The following is a 23,175-nucleotide window of genomic DNA, read 5'->3' as shown; positions in this document are numbered from 1 at the left end:
CGAGTACATGGCAAACGCTATGTTTTGGTGATTGTTGATTATTTCACTGGTTGGCCAGAAGCATATCCTGTCGGCCGAGAGGACAGTACGGCTGTGATCAAGTGTTTAATCAATCAATACATACCACACTATGGTTTTCCACGTCGCATCAGGTCGGACAAAGGTAGTCATTTTAAAAATGAACATCTCAAAGTGGTTGAACAGGCTCTGGGCCTAACACATGCGTATGGTACGGTTTACCATGCGGCCAGCCAAGGTAAGCCTTAACCTGACGATTAAACTAAAATTGGCTAAAATCTGTGCACAGACTAAATTGAACTGGCTGTCAGCTTTACCCATTGCTCTCATGTCTATTCGTTCTTCTGTCAACAGGATCTCAGGCTTTACACCTTTTGAATTGCTTACAGGTCGTCAATTTCCAGGACCAACCACGGCGTTGAGAGAGGACACAGTGCAGCCATTGTCACATACTGTGTATTTTGATAAACTAACAGCTCTGATTCGAACCTTTTCCCATCAGGTAACTCCTGTACCAGCACAACCGGAGGAACTGCCATCTCCAGCCACAGCTGACTGGGTCAGGACCAGAACATTCCGTAGAAAGTGGAGTGAACCACGTTGGTCTCAACCTCTACGTGTAACAGATCGCACCTCACAATGTGTGCAACTACAAGGAAAAGGAGAAACTTGGTTCCATTTAACATCATGTGTAGCTTGTGACCCACCTTCTAGGTCTCTTGCTGACACTGGTTTGGACCTGAGGACTCAGGTCCAAGAGAGGGAGGATACAGATACAGAGAGTGACGGTAAAACAGACAATGAAATTGCCACTGGACAACACCAACAGCTCCAAATTATACACAAAACAGGCGATATTTTCACAAGCCCACACACAGAACCATTAGCTCATTGTGTAAGTGCTGATTGTGCATACGGGGCAGGTATTGCAAAACAATTTAAGGAAAAATTTGGAGTGGAGAAAGTAAGGTGTCAACATAAAAAACCGGGTGAGTGTGCAGTAACCCGGGAGAGAGACAGGACTGTGTTTCACCTAATAACCAAAGAACAATACACTGATTTACCAACATATGACTGTTTCACAGAAAGCCTAAAACACATGAGAGATTGGTGTGTGGCTAATAGAGTAAGAAGTATCTCAGTACCCCGGCTAGGGTGTGGTCTAGATAAACTAGACTTCAAGAACGTGCAAAAGATTCTGAGTGAAGTGTTCACGGACGTGAACATACAAATAACCATTTATTCCTTATAATCAAGTTTTCATTATTGTGTGTTTTTCAATGTTTTCCAATTTTCAGGTTTAAAAGTGTATTTTTAAGAGTGTTTTCTTACAAGTTTAAGGTATTAAGTTTTTAAGAAGTGTTGATTTTGTAAAGATAACAAGACATTACTAGAGAGGGTGAATATAACAGCAACAAAATGAAACTGTGGGAAAATTGGAAATTATTGGGGATGTTAGGAATAATTGCAGGAACGATCGTAGGAATAATCTTTGGAATACAAAGAAACCAGGAAGGTAATAGCACCACACCAAGAACTAGACACAGAAGATCAACTGCATCAACAGACCCATGTGTGACAAAATATGGGGGGCTAGAATTAAATTATGAAAAGAATTCAACCACTTCATTCCAATTCGATTTATGTAAAGTGATAAAATGTGGGGACAAGGAAAGCGCCTGGAGGGGATATGATACATATGTGTGTCTCAGTCAGGGAGTGAACACACCATGTAAAGCTAACAATAGTAGAAAGCCAGACCAGTGGTGTAACACCTGGAGTCAGGTGGTGGCCTATACTGGAAACTGGAGGCCAGATAAAGTCCATTATGGGACACGAACGGAACTGTGGAAAAAAATTACGCTCCAAAGGGATTTTCACGTGAGTAGTAATCCCATAACCATGTCAATAGGGGGATGGGACGAGTTGCCAGGACAGGCGCGCGGAGAAAAACATAAACCATTGTATCTTGTTTTCGGGGTAGATATCTCAGGGACGGACCCAATGGCGATAATTAAAGTAAACTTGAGAGAAAGACCAAAAAATGAAACAGTGAAAACAGAGAAACCATTGTCAGTAAAAAACCCAAAGGGTGAAATAGTAGAAATTGACTACACCAAATTGAAACCAGAAGACATAATAGAAAAAGCCACAGGGTATGGGGAAAACAATTTATGGATGGAATGGATAATTACCACAGCCAGAGAACAAGGATTAGATGATTGTGTAGGGTGTGCTAACGCAAGACCCAAACTACACATAGAACCAGCTCCCTTGCATCCAAACGATACCTGGGGCTACGGGTGTATGCTCGCCTTGACACGTCAAGCATCACCACCAAATTGTACCACGTTGGCAGCAATATTTCCACCCATCTCAAACCACTCTAAAGCAGGACCATTCACACCACAGAAAGCAAACTATACGTGTTTTAACATTACACGTAACTCACCAACAAGTAACCTAGGGGAAATAAGCAGTGACTGGTGTAATCAGATAGTGATAGATAAAGGGACACAAATAGGAACATGGGCTAGAGCAGGATTGTATTATTATTGTGGAGATCGTAGACTGTTTACTAGAATACCTGAGGGAGCAAGAGGAATGTGTGCTATGGTAAGGTTAGGAGCCCCGATAGCTCTAATAGGTGAAAGAACTGTGAAAGTGGAAAGCATGAGTTCAGCTACACTTGCCAGAAGACGCAGAAGACACATCCTCAGGAAGAGGGCAACAGGTTCAAGTGTAGATTTGTCATTAAACAGCCCCACATACATCGATGCAATAGGAGTTCCTAGGGGAGTACCAAATGAATACAAATTAGCAGATCAGATAACAGCAGGATTAGAGAACATACCAATAATATCTGCATTTTTCCCAGTCACCCCTAACAAAAATGTAGATAGAATTAACTATGTACATTATAACATAATGAGATTAGCAAATATGACAAGAGATGCGATTGATGGTTTGGCAGAGCAACTAGCACCGACTTCCCTAATGGCAGTCCAAAATCGGATGGCCCTGGACATGCTGTTGGCAGAAAAGGGAGGAGTATGTTTTATGTTTGGAGATCTTTGTTGCACATATATTCCAAATAATACGGCCCCAGATGGATCGGTTACTAGAGCATTAGAGGGATTGAAGACATTGTCTGTAGAGATGAAGGAACATTCAGGTGTAGATAACCCTATAGGAGATTGGCTAGATGCGACCTTGGGGAAATGGAAAGCAGTGGTGATGTCTATTGTAGTGTCAATAGGAGTTTTCCTAGCCATATTAATCACCTGTGGGTGTTGTTGTATTCCCTGTATTAGATCACTGTGCAATAGATTAATTGTTACAGCTATTGAAAAGAAAGAATCTCCACCCCCATACAGTATGCCTTTGTTATCAAGTGATCTAGCAGAAGATGAAGGAGAAGATGATGTGTGACCTCTTACGAGGTCAAGAGAGGGAATTGTGGGAATATTTTTCAGATAAAAGTATGATTTAATTATCAATATAATCAATAAGTGTTTTCTTTCATTAAATCATTAAGCTGTGTGCTTTTGTCATGTGCTTTCTATTTTACTCAGTGGAAAGTTACTGTGGCAAACGAAGTGAGACAGGATAAGTGGGGGTTGGAACCATAAATTATCTAAATCAACACACACACACACACACACACAGACACACACACACACACACACACACACACACACACAAAGAGTCACATATAAAAGAAATGTTATGAATCAATCCACTGCATATGTTTTAAGTATAATCATGAGTTGTGATGTGTTTTAATGAATCATAGGATTAAGAAACAACGCTACATAATTAAAAGCATTAGATGATTGAGTGTTTTCTTTTTACTAAAAGAATGTTAAGAATGTTGGTATGTTGTCCGGCCACAAGAAACTGTCTCTAGGAGACCACTCCCCAAAAGAAACGGTCTCTAGAGAACATTCCTCAAAACTAGCGACTGACCACAGGATGTAAAACATGTGTTATGCAAAGATGTTGTTTTGCAGATATACGTGGTGCACGGTGATTGGTGGAAAGGGAGCAGCACTCCTTAAAAGGCAGAGGAGGAGTCAGAAGATGCGAGCGACGTCACATACTGAATAAATATGGGTGTTTTTGAATAATTTGGGTTGTTGGCTTGTGGTGGAGTGAGGAGATCGTCTGACAACCCAAAGCTTTGTTACCTTTTTACATCTGATAATAAAACTTCTATATAACTTGGAGAAAAGTCTCTTTCAAATTTTTGAGCATGCAGGACTGCCTTTAAAGTCCAACACCAGCAATAATATCTGGCCCGCACCAGCAGCATTATTTTGATTATTTTGCTGGCAGCTGGTTCTGAAACAGATCTGTAACAATCACGTCTTTAGTGAATTTGCCTAAATAGAAATAACAGTTTTACTGGAATGGTTTGAACAAGAGTTTGCATACTTTTTTTGCAAGGTTTGATAAGTTAGATTTTTCTGCCTCTGCCTACTCCTGTCAGAGTACTAATTTAGACAGTTGTCCAGCAATTGTTATTATTGTAAATAAGATTCTTTAGCAGTTAAAGTGCCCTAATACTAACAAAGCAACAGGCCCTGATGGTATCCATCCACTGACTTCAGACTGTGCTTGTCAGTTGTGTTTAGCTCTTCAATCAATTTTTTTTATTTGTCTTTGTCTTCTTTGAAGATGTGAAAAAAAAACAATCTGAGACCCATAGCTTTGACATCACATAGAATGAAATATTTTGAAGGGTTGTTCTTGGTCATTTGAGTCGACGGGATGGAAATCTTCCAAGATCCTTTCTTTACAATTTGAAAGAAAAGGTGTGGGAGTTGATGATGCTAAACTTGTTATAGTTATTTGGAAACATTCACCAGCTCTGTTAGGATTTTTTATATTCATTTTCTAGAGCTTTTAATACAATACAACCACATGTTTTGGTTGATTTTTTTTAAACTTACATGGAAGATATTCCAACACCCAATGATAATTGTGCTATGTTGACCCCAGATCTTTAGGCTGTGTGATAAATGATTTGATATTATATCAACCAAAGCAGGAGCCCCACAAGGCACAGTCCTATTACCTTTTCTATTTGCACTCATAATGTTTATCAGGGGTGACCCTGAGCAGTCAAAGATTCGATGCTTCGATAGGAGGAGCCTGATTCGACTGCCAATCTCACAGTCGAATCTTCGCAGAGGTGTTATGAAATGGGGATCATGCCATTTTGGTTATATGGGCAGTGGCGTAACAGACGGTCACGCACTGCGCCGCCAAAAATATTATTTATGATGTAAAGAAATTTGACATTTTTAGGGTTGGGTACCAAAACCCCCTGTGCACATGAGTGCGAGGTCTGGCTATGACCCAGCGCAGGATAGTGTCTCTCCACGTGTTATGTACTGTTTTTGTTATGGAAAAGTACAAACATTTTAGTGTGTAGCAAAACAATATGCACATACTGGGACTTACTAACGCAAAATGGAAGTGGCTGCTGTTACCTAGATGTCACTGTGATTGATCACAATAATCAAAATACAGCCCTTCTTTGCATTTAAGTATTTATTCATTCATTATTTTTATGTAATGTTTTCTGTATACTTACATTTATTAATTCAGTTAAGTATCACTTATTTATTTGTATTAATTTAGTTTAGCATCACTAAACTCCACCCTCTCGCGGTGAGTTGTGGGTAATATCAGCCATTAAGTGTCTATGGATCTGCACTTCCAATTTTCACCGGAAACAGTAGACAATCCAGGTACTTTTAAGAACACAGATTTGCGCTTCAAGACTGCCTGCAGCGTCTTCACACACAGACAAATCTTATTACAGAAATGTGAAGGGTTATTTACCCATAATCATGAGATTTAATGCCCTTTGAATAGAACATACTGTATAAGCTTCTTACAAACTGGAATCATGGCAGAATATCCAATGATGTTCACTTCGCAGGGCAGTTACGGCCGGGCTTGCTGGGGGCCTGCTACTGCAGCCCGAAACAAGACTTTCAGACTCGTTCTATGCTAGTATGCGCCGTCGTTTAGGCAAAGAATTTGTCACCCACTTTCATTCAGACCCCATGACCAAACGCGGGTGCGAGAACTGGACCCATGAACTGGGTTTTTGACTTAAAAGCGGCGCTTCACAGATCAATCCGTGTATGTCACAAACTACTGTGAGAACAGACTGCTCCATATGCTTTCAAATGGCTCTTGCGATACGTTGGTGTAGTCTGCGCAGTCGAACACACCTCTTGCCGGTTGGCATACAGGTAGCATCGTTTAAAGTGAATAACTTTTATGTTTCAGTTCAATTTCAGGGTGCAAAGACTGACAATACTCTTGAAGAAAATATACAGTATTTTCCTCTAAATTAACTATCAATAATATATTCAATAATTTAATATAGATTTGGAAATACATAGAGTGTATTAAATAATACATGAAGAAATTAAACATATATTAAGAAATAGATGCACATAAATTATTATATGTATTATATTGCATTATATATTTGTTTCATAATGGAAGGAATTTTGTAATGGATAATAAATCTGTATTAAAGGGAAACCACTTTGCTTCATTTTTATTTGCTTTTACTTTTGTGCTCTTTGTTCAGTTGTATGCAAACAATGACTCTTTTACTACTATAGCACAAAATTGTATACGAGATATTTGTTCTCAAAATACACCAGATTGATGCATTTTCCTTAAAAATGTACATATTTTTTTTACTGGGAAGAAGATTAATGTATCAAAGAGTGTTGTAATGTAATTCTCGCAATGATTTATTTGTGCAATGTTTTGAATACGCTTAAGAGATATTCTCCATAATATCGCTTTAAATGTATGTATTTGTTCGTATGACATGTTTCTGTGTGGTGTGCACACGGAGACGAGAGCATGGCATAGTTTGCTTCTGTAGCAGAACGGTGTACCCATTACGTAATTTGTCAATAAGAGGGGGCGTGTTCTTTCTCCCGGTTGGGGGCGTGTTCTTTCTCCCGGTTGGCGGCGTATAAAACGGGCTGTAGTGTTGCTATGTGTGTGTGTGTCGTCTCTGCTTTGGGTGACGAGTCACCGTACTTCCGGCGAGGTGTGTGGATGTATACGAGGTAGGAGCTAGTGACACTGACTGCATGGTGATCTGTTACTGTGTTAGTTCATGGGTCGATCTCTCTTCTTTATTAAAGGGTGGACTGAGGAGCTTTGTGGGATGCTGTTAGCTATTCTCACAGAAATGCAGTTAGTAGACTACTTCCCGTGCTAGGTGAATTTAATTTCCAGGTATGATGTTTTAACTATGCGCTGATAACCGTATGGGTGAACGATCGCTAGCGGTCTGTCTCGTTAAATGTATGTTTTGTTGTAGCTTACATTTAAGGTGTGGGCCAACACGCCAGGACGTTACAGTGGGTTTTCCTTTTGACCTCATTTAAACCTTTTCTCAACTAATTTTAGCTTGCGTACCATCACATGCGCTTGGTTGTTCTCGTTCACTGTTTTCATTACAGTGCCTAACATTCGCCATAGCAGCTGGACTGTGGAGCGGATGTGTGACGTGGTTTCTTAGCCACGAATGGTGACTGTTTGAAAGTTATTCTAACTCGTGTTTTAAGTGGCGTGCAACGGACGATCAGCCACCAGACGGTCACCAACTTTTCTGATGTTTTGGTTTTTCTTTAGTTAAGTTAAAAGTGTTTTGTATCCGTTATTGTTTTTGCTTTATTTTCTTACTGATGATCTATTTAGTTTATTGTTTTGGCTTATGATTGATTTTGTTTGTTATAATCTTTTTTTTGTATTATTGTTTTGACACCATCGCCAGCTGCTGGTTACCAGCTCGTTAAACCCATTGGTTACTGTGCTGGTTGGACGCACCTTTTGATCCACTTAATAGAACTAACTTTAAGAAGTCGCCTATTAGGCGTGGCTGTGTGAGGTGTAATTCATCAAACTGATGTGTCGTGTTTTAATTAATTGTTGTTTTCCGTCAGGATTGCGGCGGCCTGCTGCAGTGGATCAGTGTCTCTTGCTGTGTGGTGGTGGGGTTTTTTTGCTGGAGTGTAGTGTTCACAGTGAGGTGTACACCCGTGATTGCTAGGTTCCCTGAACCAGTGTGGCCTATCCCAATTCTGTGTATGCGTGTGCGCGTGTCTTTTTTATGACGTAGTGTGGTATCCTTTTTTTTACTGTTTATAATAAAGATTGTTGGGAATTTGACACTTCTTTGTCTTTATCTGACTAAGCCTTAATGAACCTGTGAGTCTGATATATGTAATGGGTAAGGGCAATCCCGGTAGCGAGCCCCCGGGGTGGCGTAGTTGGTAGTACCCTAGGCAGTGATATTTTCCGTCTACTAGTACTGCCACACTTCTAATGCAATTTAATCAAAAATGATAAACACAAAAATATAAAGCACTTCAATAAATTTGACTGCCTAGCAACTTTTAGAACACGTCTTTATCTGCGTGTACCTGCAGCGCCTGTGCAACACTGGAGAAGCGAGTGAGTTTCTCTGCAGCCATTGAATATACTGTTATCAGACGAGATCGACCCAACATTTAGATATGCTTTTTTTCCCCCCACAAAAACAAACATGTTAAACAATATAAACATGATTATCAAATACTTATGTAATTTTCTTGATTTTATGTGGCTTTGTGAACAGATTAGAACAGTGTTACAGTTGCACCAATACAGGCTCATTTTGTACGTCATAATCTGCTGTGATAAATTGTAATTTGTATTGAGGCCCCATAAATTTCCATCAAACAAGCCTAAACAATTTGCTTTAATCCATTTTTGTTTGATAATTTATAGTTATTTTTTGTTGGTTTTAATGCTTCTCTCTCATAAAGGATAAAAAAGGTGTGTAGCCTACCGTACAACAGTGCATGCACGAGACAATGTTAAGGCAGGACTGGTTTGTACTGTCCATGTGTCAAATCTGCTTATCTGTGGTTGAGTGTGTTTTGGAAACTGTGCGGACGTGTGTGTGTGCGCTCAAGACAGATGTGGAAAGTGAAGTAAACCTCGGACGTTACAGGTAGACATCAAATGTTCTGTGTATGCTCATAGCACACCAACGTCACACCAAGTCTTCTGCGGTGTGAACCGGTGCTGTGTTTTCGGATTTATGATTGAGTTTGTAGGGTCCGGTTCACATGCAGAGCAGGAGTGAGAGAGCTTCGGGTAAATTCATAAGGAATAATCCACGGCTAGCGGTGCATTAGAAGATTTTAATGCACGACATGGAGGCAAAGAACCACCCGACGCAAAGCAGTTTATCCGTGGATTATCCCGGTTATACCATGGTCATTGAATGATAGCATTTATTTAACTTAATTATTGAGAGAGAGCGAGAACTCATCAAATAAACTGGAACTCCCTGTACATTTAGCGATTGTAATGCACATCTTCCAGCCAATCAGAATCCAGTATTCAGACAGACCATAGTATAAATCGATATACTTCTCACATTGTGTCAGGAAAATAGATCAATATTTCCCCAAACCTCAATATATGACCCAGCCCTACAAACCCACACATCAACCAGATCATTTTATTCCACATTCATGTAATTGGACTAAGTTTATTCCGATAAAGCAAAAAGTGTGCATGTAAGTTCAGCCAATGAACCCAGAAGCAAGCAAAAAGACAAAGTCAGGTAATGTTCAGGCCTGTGTTTCTCAAAAGCATCACAAGTCTTAAGTTAATCGTAGAATCGTCTCCACAATCAACTCACAATGCTTTTGGGAAACGCATCTTAGGGCTATTTTAACATAGATTTGTGATCAGACAGTACGTACCCTAGCCCAACCACAATCCCCCCCAAAATTAGTCTTCACAATGTTACAAATTAAATGTTACTTGATTAAAAACAGGCAACTATTTGCCAAAAAATACATATTACTTATCACTTAGAAACACAAAAACAAACAATTATAATTACCCAATTCTGACTGACAATTTTGGAAATATCAGTTCAAATGTTTAACAGTCACCTAAACAATATTTAATAAAATAGGTTGATGCTTTGTGCAAATATCTTATGCTAATGTCAAATAAGATGGCATTAACAAATGGCACCCCCTGAGTAGTTTATATTATGCCTATTTTTTATTTAATTTTAACAATAATTGAACACAAAAATGAAAGAATACTCTGGCCTCAATAGACTTCTATACACACGTGTGTCCGCATTAATCCTCATGTAATAAAAGGTATTTGCAAAGGCTGCATGTTGCGATGTAGTTCATTTAAATGTATGCATTCAGTAGAGACTTCTACATATAGAAAAAGTGACTAGATCGGCCATTTGTATCGTTTCAAGCCATTTAATCAGAATGGCCTTATAATGGTAAAACATACCTTAAAGACGTCTCAACTTGGGGTTTTCTGTATACTTTACAAATGCTGTTCAGTTCCCTACTTAATAATAAATGACACCGTCGGAGCCGATGGTCGAGTGGTTTGTGCTCCGACATACGGCGCCGGTGCGTCCCGGGCGACCCGAGTTTGAATCCTGGCCCGTGGTCCTTTCCCGACCCCACCCCCTCTCTCTCATCCACTTCGCTTCCTGTCCTCTCTACAAAATCACTGTACTAATAAAAAAGGCATAAAATGGCCCAAAAAAATAAAATAAATAATAATAAATGACACCACACGTTTTTTTGAGTACTAAAACAGCTGTGTTTGGTGTCTATTTTTCACAGACTCTGGATACATAAAGATAACTTGCAAAATAATGTTCTGAATGAAGCGGTCGCTCTGCATTTATAACAAGCGTGTGCATGACGTAGAGAGTGTAGAAAGGATCCTGTTGGCCGGCTGTATGATAACTATACTCACACATCCCCAAACTCCCACCCCCCAATCCAGTAACAAATTAAAATAAATCGAATTTTGCAATTTACGCGGTTGATCTCAGCGAGGTCAAAACATATAGAAATCCGTATTTATACAGAAAAATCACATCCGTGGTTAACACTGTGTGCACCCTTAAATCTATAGTATATCAAGGACAGAAATGATGGCTTGACAGACAAAGACATTGTAGATATAATCACATATGAACAGAACTGCTTTGGATCCTAACAAGATACTGTTTATGTGTGAATATATCAAATTAGATTAAAAAAGCTACAGTACCTTGCTAAAGACCCCATCTTCACTGATGAGATTTTCACGGGCTCGTGCATTGATTGCAATTGTGAAACGGACATGAGGTATCAGTAACTGTAAGAAGCAAAAATCAATTTAACCGCGTGCATTAAATCATAAAAATGTATTTGAAAAGCATAACCTCAAACAAAAAAGTGGTTCCCTTTTGAATGGGAACTTTTGCTGCATGTCCTTGAGAAAACATTGGGGAATACATCTGGTTTGACCGGTATGAGTCTAATCACAAACTTAATGAACTTGACATTGACCGGTGACAGCCAGTGAGGCACCAAAATATATCTGTGATCTTCTGATTGCCTACTCTCCTCAAAGGGCTCTCAGATCTGGTAATCAGTCTCTTTTAACCGTCACTCGTCGCTGTAAAACAAAAGGTGGTCGTGCCTCCTCTGCTGCTGCTCCCAGGCTCTGGAATAGCTTTCCTATTAATGTGAGGCTAGCCCCTTCACTAGCAAGTTTTAAATCTGCTCTTAAATTAGCGTTTGATTAAGATCTGTTGTTTTGATGTAAGATATGCTGTATGCTCTGTTTTAAATGTACAGCACTTTGGCGCAACTCTGTTGCTTTTAAATGTGCTATAGATATAAAAGTGACTTCACTTGACTACTGGTGCAACTACAAATAAGGGCATTTACTTCTTGTGTTCAGCCAACTGCTTGTCTGTGCATTGGTTATGTAGTAAATGGAGCACACACATTTATCATATGGCTCATAGCTCATATGGGAGCTGAATGGCTGAACAGCAAGGATCTTCATAAATTAAAAGCTCTGTTTAAGCTCTGTCTGGGTAGATTGGCTTCGACACTTTAACTTCCATGCTCACCAGTACTGCCTCATTGCACTCCAATCTCTATATAGCGGCCTGGGCTTAATTCTTTTGATTGTGCTGAGGACTTCTTCTCAATTTAAGAATCACTATGCAGAAGCACCTCTTCCACTTGATCAATGTTATTACATTCAAAAGACGCCACTACTAGCAGCTGATAAGCCACTCATCCCTTCAACATGGTGGAGTGGGTATTCGTTCCCCAATGCGTGCACAAGGGCAGGGTTTCTCAGTTTTCAAAGCTGTCCTGAAGGACCCCCAGCCCTACACATTAGATGTGTACCAATGCGAAGGCTGCATCCTTCAAAGGCTGCATTTCAAGACTGATTGACTGCTTGACTGAAGACTGGTAAATCTGTCCCAATTCGAAGGCTGGTTCAAACGCAGCCTCAAAATCCAACCTTCTTTCCCCAGGCTGAGAAGGATAGAACGAATGGATCCTTCACAGCCGCTGCTATCCCGAGATTCATTAGGCGCCTGTAACGGCTGAATATTTTAAAATATGAATTCAAAACTTTAGTTAAATTAAAGCATACAATCTGCAGAAAACCGTCCCTCTCAGTACATTAATGTGTCATATTCTCTAAAATTAATAAACATTTTCTGGCTCTGTGCTGTGTTCCGCTATTATCACCAGGCAACAGGAGCAGTAGGTGACGTAACTTGGAAATTCTCGTTAGGGCTAGACAGTCTTATTTCAGTTAACTTCGTGGACTTCAGAGGCTGCGTGCTTTAAAAACAGAGACCTTTTTTTAATCGCAGCCTTCGACTTGGGACACAGCTATTCTGTATGTCTCCCTCATCTAACACACCTGATTGAATTCATTAGCAGTGACCGCAAGATTTGAATTGGGTGTGATCAATAAGGAAGACATACAAAATGTGCATGGCTGAGGGTCCTCCAGGACCAGTTCGAAAACCCTGCAGCGCAAATTTCCTTTCGAAAGGGAACATCTCAGGTTATGCAGTTAAACCATGGTTCCCTGAGAACCTGACGCTGCATCTCTTCACCATGGTTCATGCATTCCTGTCCACGTCACCATGATACAAGATGAGTGACACACTCTTTAGCACTATTCAGTTTGCACTTGACTGTGTATGGAAAGACACATACCTTGTATACTGGGTGGACGGTAGAAAGCTGTCTGTACATGGCTACTTCAAAAACCTCTGATATCAGATGTGTCTTGAGAAGGTGTGTGACCAGCTGGTGTACAATAAAGTCTGAAGACTTTACCCACATCTTGGCAAGCATCCAATCGTGTTCATTATCATTTGGCAGAAAGATCAGGCTCCTTTCCCCTGGTGTTTGACTGAGCTGTTTCAGCCAAGCAGACATTTTGGTCAAACAACACATACTTCTTAGCAAATTCCCTCACTTTAACTTTTAGGTCATTCATTTTTTCAGTTCACACTGATTCTTTATGGGACACGTACCTGAATGGCAATTGGCACAATTTGGTCCAGTCTGTTGCTGTACAGAAGGCAGATGGGTGCACTCAAGTAGCACTGGGTGTTTTTGCGTGTCTTATTGGCTTTCAATCCCTCCAAGATTTTATAATCCGCTATGTAGATGTTTCCCTTCTGTAAACACAGATATATTTTATTTAGTGTACACCATTGTTCACATTGTACTTAGATCCAGCAGGTCTTGGAATTGATAACTGACCAGCTGTTCTAGTTATTTACGAGTTTCTGACCTCTAATTCCTCTTGTAAGGTGAAACCTCTCTGCAGAGAGCCCTCCACCATCTCATGTGTGACTGGAAATGACTCTGGAAGATTCACGCACTTGCTGATCATGACAGGATTGCAGCCATTTAAAAACTGATAGCCAAACATGTAATCCGTATTCCAGTCTTCCATCACATTCACTGTCCAGTTTTCAAAAAATAAATTTCAGTCAACTGTCAAAGGCTTTACACTTGTGGAAAATATGCCCCCAAAATTGTTAGTTTCCCACAATAATTCTTGATAAAGAAACTATTCAAACCTAGAAGAGTCTTCTTGATGTCCCAATCTGCCAATATCGCTTCAAAATGTGCTATTTTATCCCAGGACTGAAAATAACTTTTAAGCTTGTCATTGGCTCCTTTCAACAGCCTGAAACAGAATATATCATTTTAGACAACTCTGTAAAATTAAGGAAAAAAACAATATATAAAACAAGTACTGTGGCCATGACACATTTGCTCAAACGTACACATTTACGATATTCCAGTTAAACTCCGATGTTTTATCTTCATCAAACTGAACATCTAAAGGCAGTTGATCCAGTTTGGCATCTAGGTTCAGAGGGAAGCCTTTGCGGCTCTGTGTCCATCTTGAACAAGAAAAATGACATCATTTACTTGTACAATTACACCAAGAATTACCACAAAGTAAAGCATTTTTATTTATTTATTTGGTCATTTTTATCTAAAGGCCAGTTTAATTGATAAATTAGTAAATAAGACGGTTGTTGGTCGCCTTGCCTTTTTTAGGGAAAATTATATCTGAGAATTGGCATATACAAAGGCAAATTTTCTTTGGCTTTAAAAGAATTCTTTCGCCAAAAGGCTTGCCCAAATTTATACTATTAAAGGGGAAATATTTTGAGGGAAATGCAGGTATTTGCAGTAAGATCTTTCTTGACATGCATGTTCAGTCATTTCTACAATAGTCCTACTATTTAGGCCGCTTTCACATTTAGTCCGATTGCCTGGTCCGAACCCTAGTTCGATTGCTCCCCCTGCCCACGCTGGATTGCGTTCATATTATTATTTTTTGGGTCCGAACCGCGGGTCGTTTGCATCATCAGCCTGCAGCTATTTACCCTGTCGCTTGTAGGGACGACGCAGGAGAAAGCGCCAAAATGCATAACTTGCTCGCGTCACTTTTATATGTTTTTGAACCATTAGTTTGGTTTCCAAAGCTTCAGTACATGGCGGCACTTTCGTCAGTGAATGTTCTGCAAATGCTCTTAAGAACGCTGAAGGCGAACAGAAATGAGATAGCTTATAGGCTACAGCTCTCTGCTTGGAGCGCGCCAGTAACGCTCATCAGAAAAGTGAGTGAAACACACACAAGCATACATTTTTACCAAAGAATACATCATTAATAGCGGTTCACTTCCGCGATTTTGTATGATTGCGTTCATATCAGCAGTGAAGCGTACTGGAGTTCACATGAACCGCACCCCAGACCTCCCTTTTAAGTGGACTCGGGTACAGTTCCCGGGTGCGCACCCGGGTTCGGAAGACAGCGTTCGCATCACCCAAACGAACCAAACTCTGAGGTTAATCAAACCCGGGTGCGCACCAAAAGTGCTAATGTGAAACCACTCTTACAGTAGTTGCAAAACGTCCTGAAGATTTCAGCAAATTATTGCACATCATAGACTGAATGTCCTGCATTGACAGCTGATTTGTAATCCAGATAAAGTAATATTTCACCGGTATATATCCACACATAGGTATATTTTACAGAGCAGAAGGCTTTTTCTATGCTTCGCCCGGTATGATTTGTGTCGAGCCATTTTTTAGACTGGTTGTTTGGTGAGAAAGAGATTAATAAAAGCTTTAACAATCTGTATAAATGTAGCAGCAATTGACTATTATTCTGTTGAGCAGAACTGAGGAACAACTCATGATGGTTGACCAATCAGTGGAAAGGGGTGTTTCATTGCTGCCCATGTTGAGATTGAATGTTCAAGTTGTTTTTCCATTTTTGGTGCGTCTCCATTTAATGAATTGCAACAAAGTGTGATGAAAGCAAAGATAAAAATATGAAAAGTGGTACTCAGCACTACGTCAAATGATGATGCAATGGGAAATTGCTCTGCGTGATTACATATGAAGAAGGTAACTTGTCCAATTCTGATTGGCGCAACGCGCTCTTCTATTTGTATCAGTCGAATTTTGTCTTGTCTGGTCGGCTTAGTATTTTAAAAATACCGCCTTATTGCCAGTGGTAGGGGCCCACATTTCATTACAGGTGGAGATAGACAAGTTGTGTGTTTCAAGTTTGGGACTGGAGCATGCACGGGCAGCTCGAGGGAGCTGCTTATGTGCACTACGAAAAGTTGCCTTTAAGAAGCCATACCTCCCGCCAGGCACTATTTGATAATGAAGGCCAGGCTTGTATTTCAGGACCCGCATTTGCTGAGGCACCGCGTTGTCTCAGAGTTTGGAGATCGCATATAGATCTGGTGGAGATGGCTGTGACTCTTTCCTAGCTCTCATCTGCTGGATCCAGCCCACTATGCGGCGGCTATGTGGCTTCTTCCTGCCCAATTGGGAGCCCAATGCTTGAACACTCCAGCTTTGAGGATGTGGATGTTCTAAGCATTGATGCAGGGGATATGGTGAATGATACATTCAGGGGGCAAATACCTTCAGAAATTATTGGGACTGATGGCAGCAGTGTCCAACATCATTCCAACTGGCACCCTCATGCGACAACGTCGCCTTCGAGTCTCATGCCATTACTGTCATCCACCCTGTTAAAACGCATGTTGTAGTTATCTATCGTCCCCCAGGTCAGCTTGGACATTTCGTTGAGGAGTTGGATACGCTTCTGTCATCCTTCCCCGAGGATGGTACTCCGCTGGTGGTTCTTGGAGACTTCAATATCCACCTTGAAAAAGTCGCAGGCTGCCGACTTCAACAATCTGACTGCATCGTTTGACCTCAAGCGAGTGCCCACGTCAGCAACTCATAAGTCTGGTAATCAACTTGATCTTATCTACACACGCTACTGCTCCACTCATGACTCACAGGTCACCCCGCTGTACACGTCAGATCATTTCCTCATCACTCTTGATCTCGACCTAACTTCCCCAGACACTACACATGCTTCCCCACTGGTCACATTCCGACGCAACCTACGTACACTCTCTCCCTCCCGCTTATCCTCTGCGGTCTCCGCCATGCTCCCTCCCTCTGAACAGCTCTCTCTCTTGGATACTAACACCGCCACTGACACTCTCTGCTCCACACTTACCTCTTGCTTAGACAGCTTATGCCCCCTTACATCTAGGCCATCTCGTGCATCCCCTTCCGCCCCCTGGTTATCTGATGTTCTCCGTGAGCATCGCGCCACACTCAGGTCTGCTGAGATAAAGTGGTGCAAATCTAAAGAATTCACTGACCTCAGTCTCTATCAGTCTCTCCTCTCTTCTTTCTCTGCTGATGTCTACTTTGCAAAGATTCAATACTACCGTGCTAAAATCAACAACTCACCTAACTCTCGTACTCTCTTTAAAACCTTTTCTGCTCTTCTTTGCCCGCCTTCCCCCTCACCTGCATCGGACTTATCAGCTGATGAGTTGGCATCTTTCTTCGTAAAGAAAACTACCACTATCAGCAGTCAGTTCTCTGCGCTGCCACCTCTTGATCACTCCCAAACCCCCGACACATGCTCGCTCCCCTCTTTCTCCCTTCTATCTGAAGATGATGTTTCCAAGGTCATATCTTCGAACCACCCAACGACCTGCCCGCTAGATCCCATCCCCACTCACCTCCTCCAGGCCATCTCTCCATCGGTTGTTCCCTCTCTCACCCACATTATCAACTCATCTCTCACCACTGGTACATTTCCCACAGTCTTCAAAGAAGCCCGTATCACCCCACTACTGAAGAAACCCACTCTTAATCCTTTACTATTAGATAACTACAGACCGCTATCGCTCCTCCCCTTCATTGCTAAAACTCTTGAGCGTGTTGTATGTAACCAGCTCTCCTACTTTCTCACGCAGAACAACTTGCTGGACAGCAACCAGTCAGGTTTCAAGAGCGGTCATTCCACTGAGACTGTGCTGCTCTCTGTCATTGAAGCCCTGAGACTGGCAAGAGCTGCCTCGAACTCATCTGTACTCATCCTACTGGATCTCTCTGCTGCCTTTGACACTGTTAACCACCACATCCTCCTGTCGACCCTCAAGGCCATGGGCGTCTCCGGAATGGTGCTTCAATGGTTCAGGTCTTACCTTACAGGTAGGTCATTTAGAGTATCCTGGAGAGGTGAGGTCTCTGAGTCCCATCATCTTGATACAGGGGTGCCTCAGGGCTCAGTGCTTGGGCCGTTGCTCTTTTCTGTATACAGGACATCCCTTGGCTCTGTCATTCGGAAACATGGCTTTTCCTGTCACTGCTATGCGGATGATACACAACTCCACCTGTCATTCAGCCTGACGATCCGACTGTTTCTGCACGCATTTCAGCATGCCTGAGCGACATTTCGCTCTGGATGATGGACCATCACCTGCAGCTGAACCTTGCAAAAACAGAACTGCTTGTAATCCCGTCTGACCCTAAACTCCATCACAACTTCTCCATTCAACTGGGCTCATCAACCATCACATCTTCCAGAATGGCCAGAAACCTGGGAGTGGTGATCGATGATCAGCTAAACTTCACAGATCCAGGTTGCCAGCTCCACTCGGTCCTGTACATTCATCCTCTACAATATCAGGAAAATTTGACCTTTCATATTTGAGCATGCTACGCAGGTCTTAGTCCAGGCTCTTGTTCTGTCCAGACTGGACTATTGCAATGTGCTACTGACTGGACTTCCTGCTTGCACGACCAAACCTCTACAGATGATCCAGAATGCAGCGGCAAGAGTGGTCTTCAATGAACCGAAGAGAGCACACGTCACTCCTCTCTTCATTAAGTTACATTGGCTCCCTATAGTCGCTTGCATCAAATTCAAGACTCTGCTCCTGGTCTACAAGACCACCACTGGTTTGGCACCCCCTTATCTTCATTCACTTATGCAGACTTATGTACCCGCCAGATCCTTAAGCTCTGCAAACGAACGACGTCTTATGGTGCCATCCCAAAAAGGTAAAAAATCTCAAGTACCTCCTCTGGATCGGTTCCACATTTGTGGAATGATCTGCCTGCTGCTACAAGATCAGCAGATTCTGTAGCCATATTTAAGAATCGGCTGAAAACACATATCTTCCATCAGCACCTGACCGATCATTTCTGATTTCTATATCTTTTCTACAATATCTAAAAAATTTTTTTTTCTTAAAATGCATGGTTATTGAAGCTTAATCTAGACTTAGCTCTGTACACTGTAGTAGGCTTTGTGAGACATGTTTTTATTTCACTTATGCTTTTTGTTGTCCTAATGTTGACCGAATTGCTTCCATTGTTTACCCAACTTGTAAGTCACTTTGGATAAAAGCGTCTGCTAAATGACAATGTAAAATGTAAATGTAAATATAGACAGGAAGAAATCCAGTCATTTTGTTAGAAGTGGGACCGCGGTGAACAATAGACTTGAAATATGTGAAATATAAAGCGTTTTTGTTAATTAGAAACAGGAACATCCATTGTTAAACACCCAAAAAACATAATCAAAGCCTCAAAAACAGCAAAAGAATATTCTCTGATACATTCATGTTGAATGGTGAAATTCCTAAAAGGAGTTTATATTCAACACACATATGACAATAAAGACTTTCCAAGAGAATACATTATGATGTAGACATTGTAAATTAAAGATAAACTCGTTTCCACCATTTCTTAATTACCTATTTTTAACCGGTGCTGAAATTAGTTTTATGTGCTTTAGTCGAGAAGTTTTGCTTTAAATACAATGATATTTTCAGTATAAATGTTTTTTTTTATAACATACAAGTCAAGTCAAGTCAAAGTTTATTTATAGAGCACTTTCAACACCACTATAATGGACCAAAGTGCTGTACAGCAATAGAAAAAATGTAAATCAACAATGTAAAACAATATAAATCAACAACATACCATCACACTAAAAACATCGATAGTACCAATACTAAAATAGCCCAAAGGTTTGGACCCAGTCAAACACCAAAAGCCTTCGAAAATAGGTAGGTCTTTAAATTCTTTTTAAAGTGTCCAGACCTGGGGATACCTTCAGTGATATGGGTAACGCATTCCACAGAGCAGGGGCTTTCACAGAGAAAGCACGGTCTCCACTACGCCTCAACCGAGATCGTGGAACAGTCAACAGCATACTATGGGAGGACCGCAATGAGCGTTGAGTTCTGTAGGGGGTCAACATGTCCTCTATATACTCCGGTGCCTGACCATTTAAAGCCTTATACACAAGCATCAGTACTTTATATTGTATTCTGTATATTACAGGTAGCCAGTGCAAAGACTCCAATACATACCATTGAGAACAAAATACAGCCGAGAACGTGCAACAGTACTGATGATCCATAGAGCATAACTCTAATGTGCGCAGCATGTACATTTCATTAATAAATGCCTTTCGCAAATTCATACTTTAAAAAAGTCCCACCTGCAATTATGCCTATGCAGGGGAATACCGAATTTATGTGTGTATAATGTAAAAATGATGCGGTTCCATTGGCCAACCCCTCTGTCCACCACATGTCTCTGGCTCCTTAGCGCCCTCACAAGCCCCTAGTGGCAACTCCTAAGCACTTGAGAGACCTCTTGAGCCATCTTCAATATCTGGGCGAGTAAGAGTGATTATTAGCTTTGAGAGATTTGATAACTTGCTTTTAGGTTTGGAAGTAGAAGTAAAATGGCACTTTCAGAAGCTTAATAAATACGAGCCCATGTGTAAATGCCCTCCCGAAACGCATTCGAGACGGATTTAAATTTGATCGTTCAAACCACTTCATGAGGCGGTCTGGGACGCATTCCAGTCAAAACCGATCAAGTCTAAATGCATCTGGTTGTTAAAACCACATATGTCAGTGCTTTACTCCTCCCAAACAGATGTATGGTGCTCACAAGTTTATTTGCGCCTGATGCAAATAAACCGATAAAACATCTGGGGATGGAGCAGCCGCAAAAAACGCAAAAACTCATTGCAGCAACATGCTGGAGCTGTTCACATGTGAGGTCGTAGTAAATAAAGCAAAACAACAGTCCCTGTCATTTCATTTCAAGGGAAATAAAGAGTTAACATTTGCATTTTGCGTGCGAATAGAGATCGGATTCATATCCGTTCAGCTGAGATTTTAATAAATCCGATAGCTATCCGATCAGAGAAAACGCATGAAGTGACCAGGTGTAAATAGGCTCAATATGTTTGTGGTGTCTTATTTGAATCATCAGGGAAACACAGCAGGTTCTCCTCTGGTCTCATGACAAATTCATTTAGCTCAGAGCAATGTATATTCCTGGAGAACAGTATGTGGGAACAGACATTCTCCTTTACCACTCCTTGCTGGTCGAATAAAACTTGGTCCAGTCAACCACATCTTTAACATATTTTTTTTAAATGTATTTTCCGTGAATACCTGACAGTAAGACATTGACTTCTTTTTATTTATCTTTTATAAACCAAACTAACCCTTTCTTCAACAAGTGTTTTTCCAGCCTCATGAAAACCTGTAACTTGGTCGTAGCACTTCTTGTATTACTGCGTCCCTACAACTGCGTCGGTGATTGAAACTGATGTCTGTGTTTTGTTGGCAATGTGCTTTAGTTCAGCCTACCACAGCCTGCTCTGTAATGGAGTTTCAAACAAAACTTTGAAAATAATTGGGGGGTTATAGTCGATGCTAATTTAACATTTGATCCTCATGTTCAGAATACGGTTAAACCTGCTCCGCATGTTACCCTTTTCGATGGCAGCAAGACTGATTAATACATTTGTTTTTTTTTCCCGACAAGGGAAGGTCAAGGGAGCACATCACTCCAATCTTGGAGTCCTTGCACTAGTTCCCAGTTAGGTTTCGTATTGATTTTAAAGTTCTCATGCTCACTTACAGTATAAGGCCTTGCATGGTTTAGCACCACAATATCTGGCTGATCTGTTAACTTTTTACACCCCAAGTCGTAATCTTCGCTCCTCTGAAGCAAGCTTTGTACAGTACTTGTTTCCACTACACGTCTGCGGTCTATGTGTGATCGGGCTTTCTCTTCTATGGCCCCCAAACTCTGGAATTCTCTTCCCTCAGAGTTAAGAAATGCGGCCTCTTTAAGTGTTTTTAAATCTTCACAGAAAACATACTTTTTTTCGGCTTGCATATCAGTGAATTTGTGGTTTTTAAATTTTTTAATGTTTTTTTTTTTTGCATTTTAATGTAAAGTGCCTTGAGATGCTCCAATAAAAGGCACTATAGAAAATAAAATGTATTATTATTATTATTATTAACAATATACACTCCAACATTACTAATAAAAAAACATTTATAATAAATCAGCATATTAGAATGAACTGTGTCTATAGAGAGAAACAAAGAAAAACTACAGCAAACAAATATTGTTTAAGACTGTAACTGTTTCATCAAACCTGAATTTTTTCTTTCCAAATTTATGTTCTTCTTGTCTTTGCTTTTTAAAAATGTTGGTGTCATCCTGAGGCAATCGAGCTAAGTGAACACACAAAGAAATACATAAAACACACACAAACACAAAACAACAATAATGCTTTATTAACAACTGGATAATGAACAAAGTGAGTCTGTACATACCACTGCCCTCTCTGATCACCACTTCCGTTTTTTCTAACCAGCCATAACAGGGGAACTCAAAGGTCTTTCCAGAGGGAGATTTCACTCGGACATATTTACAAAACCATGGAGTATTGTCCTTTTCAATTTTCACCTGCACAATGTCTCCAAGGTCCTTCTCTACATTGATGTAAATAGTGATCTCCTGTAACAAAACATCTTTTATTAGACATACAGTATATGCTGTATGGGAAACAAACAAACATCTCTCACACAGGCATTGATAAAGAGGGATGAATCATTCTTTTGCCACATTTGTACTATCATTAGGGCTGTACCGAATACCATTTTTTGAGCTTCGAAGCTTCCGTAGTAATGGAGGGAGGGGGCTGAACATATTCTGCCCTCTAATAAAGGCAGGAATCTCTGTTTGTCTGTCTGTTTGCATTTTTATTATGTCGAAAACCGTTCATCCGATCGACTTCATGGGTGGCGGGTGTGTTGCTGTGGACCCAAGGGAGTGCAGTGTCGCAATTTGGTGCAATATGGACACACGACATGTTCAGAATTAATAAACAGGCCAGTTTCAAATCGCCTTTGTCTTGTCCTCACTCAATTTAAAGTGTCCCCACACACCTGAGGTCTTCGGCATCTTTGTCTTCTCTTCCAGATTAACTAAATCATGACGTTTATAACGATCACTCATAGGTGATTTACATACGAGCGCGAATGCGAACCGC

General features: G+C 40.8%; 1 protein-coding gene across 1 annotated transcript in view; it reads right to left on the bottom strand.

Moving 5' to 3' along the window:
• Positions 1 to 11,163: 11,163 nt before the first annotated feature.
• LOC130565158 (polyunsaturated fatty acid 5-lipoxygenase-like) overlaps positions 11,164 to 23,175 on the bottom strand; it is a 58,275-nt gene continuing 46,263 nt past the window's right edge. Inside the window, exons 4-11 of the mRNA XM_057351740.1 lie at positions 22,457 to 22,640; positions 22,276 to 22,354; positions 14,231 to 14,350; positions 14,021 to 14,130; positions 13,729 to 13,901; positions 13,466 to 13,612; positions 13,143 to 13,346; positions 11,164 to 11,259 (exon numbers count right to left, since the gene is read on the bottom strand). Coding sequence (XP_057207723.1) covers positions 11,164 to 11,259; positions 13,143 to 13,346; positions 13,466 to 13,612; positions 13,729 to 13,901; positions 14,021 to 14,130; positions 14,231 to 14,350; positions 22,276 to 22,354; positions 22,457 to 22,640 — 1,113 coding nt within the window. The remainder of the gene's footprint in view (positions 11,260 to 13,142; positions 13,347 to 13,465; positions 13,613 to 13,728; positions 13,902 to 14,020; positions 14,131 to 14,230; positions 14,351 to 22,275; positions 22,355 to 22,456; positions 22,641 to 23,175) is intronic.

Source organism: Triplophysa rosa, linkage group LG14 (assembly GCF_024868665.1).
Source record: "Triplophysa rosa linkage group LG14, Trosa_1v2, whole genome shotgun sequence".
Classification (NCBI taxonomy): Eukaryota; Metazoa; Chordata; class Actinopteri; order Cypriniformes; family Nemacheilidae; genus Triplophysa; species Triplophysa rosa.
Note: the sequence above shows the minus strand (reverse complement) of the source record. Positions and strands in the feature narration are given on the sequence as shown.